At 32.1% G+C, this 6,351-nt stretch overlaps 1 protein-coding gene across 1 annotated transcript; it reads right to left on the bottom strand.

Moving 5' to 3' along the window:
• Nucleotides 1–429: 429 nt before the first annotated feature.
• LOC107429479 (zinc finger protein WIP6) lies at nucleotides 430–1,913 on the bottom strand. Its single transcript, XM_048463016.2, has 2 exons — nucleotides 1,327–1,913; nucleotides 430–1,143 (listed from the first exon to the last, which is right to left on the bottom strand). The coding sequence occupies exons 1-2, from the start codon at nucleotides 1,765–1,767 to the stop codon at nucleotides 667–669; spliced, it is 918 nt and encodes a 305-aa protein (XP_048318973.2). The 5' UTR covers nucleotides 1,768–1,913; the 3' UTR covers nucleotides 430–666.
• Between the last annotated feature and the right edge of the window lie 4,438 nt (nucleotides 1,914–6,351).

The raw sequence follows: 6,351 nt of genomic DNA, 5'->3' as shown, positions 1-6,351 counted from the left end.
CTCTCTCTCTCCCCCCTTTCTTACTGACACCGACTCGATCAAAGTGTTTGTAGTAGTGCTAGTCGAAGCTCAGTTAAGTAGACTTACTCTCTTTCTCTCTCTCTTTCTTTTTTTCTCACAAAACAAACACTCTCTCTCACTCATTTATTTCTCTCCACCGCAATATCTAGGCCTAAATTGCAAAGCTATGAACAGTAGATCAATCTGTGACTGCACTGTACACAATGTCTGCATGTCTGCACTCACTGAATTCACTTGACCACCTTCAATGGTGACTCTCTCTCTCTCGCTCGCTCTCTCTTATATATATATTTATTACAAATAATTTTTTTTTTTTCACAAAAAGGTGCTTTAATTAGACAATAGAACTGCCACTTCCAACATTAAATGCATAGAACCTTGGCTTTCATGATACTGTTTGTCGTCGTCCTCTCCCTCTCTCTCTCTCTCTCTGTGCTGAGTTCGCACAGAACACACGAACAGTCATTAGTCCAATCTCAATTACAATTTGTTAGAGAGAGAGTGTGTGTGTGTGTGTGTGTGTGTGGGCGAACGAACAAAATCTCACATCAACTAAGCACGAGATCTTATAAAAAGTGTATGTAAGAGGTTTAATTTGACTCTGACAATTAACAATAGATAAGAATTTATATAGTTTTTCAATTTTTAGTTGTTAAAGACAACAGATCCATGACCTCCATTTTCAACTTCTTCTTCTTCTGCGTCTTCTTCTTCTTCTTCTTCTTCTTCTTCAACCTCACACAATTCAACGGCATGCGGGGCATGACCGTCCCCAAATGCTCGAACATGATCCTTAAGCGACCTCTTGTGTTTAAAATCCGACCCGCAGATGCAAAACCAGAGCTTCCCGCAGTTCTTCTCGTGAGTCCTCCAATCCCCTCGAACAGCGAATGGTTTGCCGCATTTGCGACAACCAAAAGGTTTTGCTCCGTGCTTTCGCTTGTAATGGGTTTGAAGGGTTCTGAAGTCCTTCAATGGCCTTGATCTTGGATGCTCTATGTTGTTCTTGCAACCCTCTGCGCAGCAATAGCATGGCAGTCTCAGCATTGAAGAAGCTGGTTTTGTTCCTCTCAAAGATTCTGGACCTTTACGATATTGTGATCCATGCCCCCACATATGCATCTAATACAAACCAACATAATATAAAACATGCACACACAAAAAATTTAATTTCATAATAAAATAAGAAAGTGTAATATAGATAAATAATTATAACACATTTAACATGCATATATATATATATATATATATATATTCATTGTCATGACCATGTTTTATTTATATATGTATATATATGATAATTACCTGCATGTTGTTGTATCGATTGAAGGTTTTGTTGCAAACAGAGCAAGAGAACTGTGTTGGACCGACAAGGATTTGAGCTGGAGATGGAATCCAGTACTGGCCTTCAATAGGAGCAGAAATGTGATGATTAGGGTTGCTAGAACTGCCTCTTGGTCTAGTAGAAATTACTGGTGGAGCACCAATACGAAGAGCAATTGTTACGCCGTGATCTTGATGATCAGTGCTGTTGTTAGGGTTTTGATTATGGTGATGATTCTGATGATGATGATGATGATGGTCAGATCGGGTTGAGGAGGAATGGTGGTGGTAAATAGGGTAGTGTTTATGGATGTGTTGACCAGGTGGACCAAGAGAAAGGAAAATGGATTCTTCATCTTCTTCATCAGCTTCCAAACAAGCGCTTTCACTGGAAGATATGCAGGTGAAAGAGAGAGTTTGCATGGTGTAGCTAGTGGTTTATAATTAGAGTTGAAAGAGAGAGACAGAGAGACAGAGAGAGAGAGAGAGAGAGAGAGAGAGAGAAACACACAGAGGGGAAAAAAATGGAGATGGAGATGTTGGGATGTTGGGAGGAGAAGATAAGTGGGGACTGGAGAGGTAATATATAAATTAACAATTTGTTTGGGTTTGGTGACACTTGGATATATTAAAAAGAGTTGTAAGTTAATTATCTAGGACTAGAATTCTCTTTCCATCTGAGATTTGCGTAAACTTTTAAAGAATTTAATGGTTCTTTTATTTAAAAATCTTGGACAAATATTCAATCAAATTACAAATAATAAGATGCCTTTTGCCGCCTTCTTAATAGAATAAATACCCCACAAAAATTTATCCAAGTACAATGGAAAAATCATATATACATGCTTACAAAACTTCTCTTATCTAAAAATCTTAAACGAAATTTTGGTCACATCAAAAGGCAATTAAATAAAAATTTATCCAATATTCTTGGATAAGAGAACCATTATACATACGATTTCTTTATACATGATATGGATATTCACAAATTTTTAATTCACAATATACATATACATCCAGTGATACTTTTTTCATATAATATATTGTAAGGTATGTATTTGCAAATTAAAATTTTTATTTTTCGTATATAAATACATGTATACCATTTTGTTCGGTCAATACATATAATATATATATATATATATATATATAGAGAGAGAGAGAGAGAGAGAGAGAAGAGATTGCACGTGGATAGGATGAAACTGATGGTGTTTAGGTTTTGGCGTGTTTGGGAATGGAGGAGACAAAGAACCGGCAAAGGAGGAGCCGTAGTGGGGCAAAGAAATATATGCATAGAATGGCGTACCAACAATAACGCTTAATTGCTAGCTAATAATATCTCACTTCCTCACTTTGCTCCAAATGCTCACTTCCCTTTTTCTTTTTTTTTTCTCTGATTTTCTCTTCTTCTTCTGCCCTCGTTTACTCTTTCCATCTTTCTCTCTCTCCTCTATCAGAATCCAAATCCAAAAGTAAAAGAGAGTGATACAGTATATAGACATGGAGAACTGTAGAGAAGCAAGGCGTGAGCAGCTCTCTTCCCCCGCTTTTGTTTTCAAAAGAGAGATTGTGATAATGATAGCAATGGTGTCAATTTTTGTAGTTGGAGAGCGACACTTCATTCCTAATTCCCTCCCACACCCCCAAAATTAATAATAATAATAATAAATGAATCAAATTAAACTATCAGAAAAATAAATAAATTTTTAAAAGCTAGATGAGCTCAGAAGCATGAGAGAGAGAATGTCCCTGCCTCATGAAGTGCATAGATATGTAAACTTTGAAGTTATTGTATATGGTCCTTGATTTTTTTAGCTCCAGAGTTACTGTTTGTTTCTTGTTGATCATGACTGTTTGTTTCTTAGTAATGTACTTTTTTTTTTTTTTCCAACAATTTTTTGTGAAAACCCTATTACGTACATCATATACATGGAAATATAGTACAATATTCATAATTACATCAATAATGTTCAAATTCTGAATGCATGCTAGAAAAAGTGATGGATGTACATGAGATATGAATACTTCTTTTGTCTTGACAACTCTGAAATTTAATATGGGAACAGAATTTGTTCCATAATTCAGTACCTTGAACACTCATCCATTTTCCAGCGGTTTATTATACAGTTTATAAAATTTATATTAATATGTGATATGGAGGAAATCATCCCATTTTTAAAATTTAGAACTTGGTTTGCAAAATGCAATTAATTGTATATTGTTACTCTGGCAATGGCTTGAAGGCAGTCCAAATCCAAAGAAACTGTTTTTTTTTTTTTTTTTTTTTTTTTCCTGAAAGAATTCATACCAAGTGTGTGTTGAATTAATTCTTACAAATCCAATCATATATTTTTTAATTCAAACTGGATTTGTAAGACTTGAGAATTACATGTGTTTCTTAATCATTCTACTGATCAATCATAATTCATAATTATATTTTAGTACTTTTACTCTCGAGTTATTGGAACTTAAAATTGCATTTGAACTCATTGTAGTAGACAACTCAAATTTAAGTTTGAGTTTCTTAAATATAACTAATTAACTTAAGCCCAAAAATGAATGAAATCGCACATGCATCCAAAAAATGAATGTAATCACACATGCATGTGTTTTATTCCATAAACGTGTGCAAGCATTTGTAGCAAATGATATATATATATATATATATATATATATATAATTAATCAAGGTTTTGTAATGGTAACTCAAACATATAAGCTTAAAAATGTGAATGTGAAGAACATAATACTATTAGGTCAATTTCACTTATCTAATAGATCGAATTTAATTTCTTACAAAATCGTTTCAGTCAAGCATCTATATATATCCTAACCCTATATCTATACTATTTATATAGTCTTTTTACTAGACGGTGGTGTCAGGTTCCTTATGTTCCCTGACTAATGCTTGATTTTATATAATCTTTGGAATATTTTATATACAATTAAATAACAATTGGATAACATAAACTGTTTGATATTGTCTAATAAAATATTTTTCTATATAGATAATTTATTTTTTATTAATCTTGTTGTACACAATATATATATAGATATATATAAATTGGAATCCTAATGCATACATATTTATACATTCACATATTTATAAAAAATAGACCTATTTCCTGTACTGCCTAGTTTCTAAAATTGAGAAAATGAATCACAAAATTAACCAAACTGGCGTTGTAAGTGACACGATATTAAAATGAGCTAAGCGACAAGCATAGATAACTGGCCAACCACTAGGTGTTCTTGAGCTAGATATATAGGGTGTATATATATATATATGTGTGTGTGTGTGTGCGTGTTTGTGTGTGAAGTTAATTTGATGCGGTAAATAATTGGTGGCTCCTGAAATTTTATGAGAAAGATCATGTGGCATTCACCTTCACAAGAATATATACATATATATATATATAAGAATTTCTAGAAAATGGGTTTATTCCCTCTTTACCATATAAAATGCAATCTCAGGATGATATATCCTACTAATATTGGTAGTTTATTTGATGAAAGTAATTTTGTTCTTTTTGTAAATTTTGCACTAGAGTATCAATCATAGATATTTGAGAGGAAAGACTTTATATGAAATAAAGGTAAATTATCACGGGCATAGAAGTAAAATTGTATTAACTCCAAGGGCCTTTGTTTTTTTCCTTTTCTTTTTGCATTTCTTTACTCTTTCTTGTTTATGACTTCTGTATAAAATGTACGTGTGCATTGAAACACTGAGTTGTGTCATTCAGGCTTCGGATTTTGGGTCAGAGTTGAGGTTATTACAAGCCGAACATTGTTTTAAAGCAACTTGTTAGGGCTTAGTCGAAACTGGAAACAATAGTTTTCAACACAAAGCCAGCAAGAATTAAGGAATAGAGAGAAAGAGCAATTTTCACTGCTTATTATGTGTGTTTATGATCTCATTTAATATATATAAATGAAAAGCATATATTAGATATATTTATATTGATAAATTCTGATTCAAATCTAAAAATCTTTTAAGTCTGATATAATATTAATGTTTAATTATAATTTGGTAAGGAATTGAGTTATATACTTTAATATTTAAACTTACAAACAAAATCCATAAAAAAAAATTTAACATATATAGAAAATTTTAATTTTGTTTTGAGATCATGTTAAACTATAATCCGATATCGATATTATTAATTTTAAAAATTCAAACTTTTAAAAAATGCATCTAAATTGGGTTATATATTTTAATAATTGGCTATGATTTTTTTTTCTTTTTTTTCAAAAACTAAAGCATTGAGAATGGATCATCATTACACTAATAACCAGTTTTAACAAAAACATCTATTTTGATCATTTCTGGACCTAAGTTTTACCTAAACTGCTTAACTTTTGTTGTTTATTTTAGACACATGGTGATTTTGTACGGCGAGAACGTGAAAATAGAATTTATTTTTATTGATTTTATTTGTTCTTCAATTAACTAAGTACTATGATTTACTATTGTTTTGTATGGTCGAGAAAGATGACATGAAATAATCTCTCTCAGACACATTTTATATTTCCACTTGTCATATATACGCCTCCTCAATCCTCATGAGCTTGTGTTAATGTAGGAAAATGGCCACCATGTGACAATTTCCATAATTTTACAAAGGAAAACGATAGAACATCAGGAATAGGAAAAATGTATCCCATTTGCTATTAAGAAACAATGGCAACCAGGTAAGCTACCATATAATCCTGTGTGTAATTTAGCTACTATCCACGTGAAAAGCTAAGTTAAAAGATTTATATATTTATTATTTATTTTTTCTCTATTCTCTTTCCTATTTTTTCCATAAAAGTCTAGATGCTCAAACCTTTTACCTTAAACAGAAAGAATTGCAGTGCCCTTTAGGCCTGCTCCATCCGAGTAGTGTTCAGTCACAGTAAACCAATTGACCGAATCTTAGCATATAGAAAATCCCCCAACCAGCTCTTAATTAATCCAGACCCTTCATCATATAAAATTCATATACATATATAAAATTTAATC

Source organism: Ziziphus jujuba, chromosome 12, assembly GCF_031755915.1.
Source record: "Ziziphus jujuba cultivar Dongzao chromosome 12, ASM3175591v1".
Classification (NCBI taxonomy): domain Eukaryota; kingdom Viridiplantae; phylum Streptophyta; class Magnoliopsida; order Rosales; family Rhamnaceae; genus Ziziphus; species Ziziphus jujuba.
Note: the sequence above shows the minus strand (reverse complement) of the source record. Positions and strands in the feature narration are given on the sequence as shown.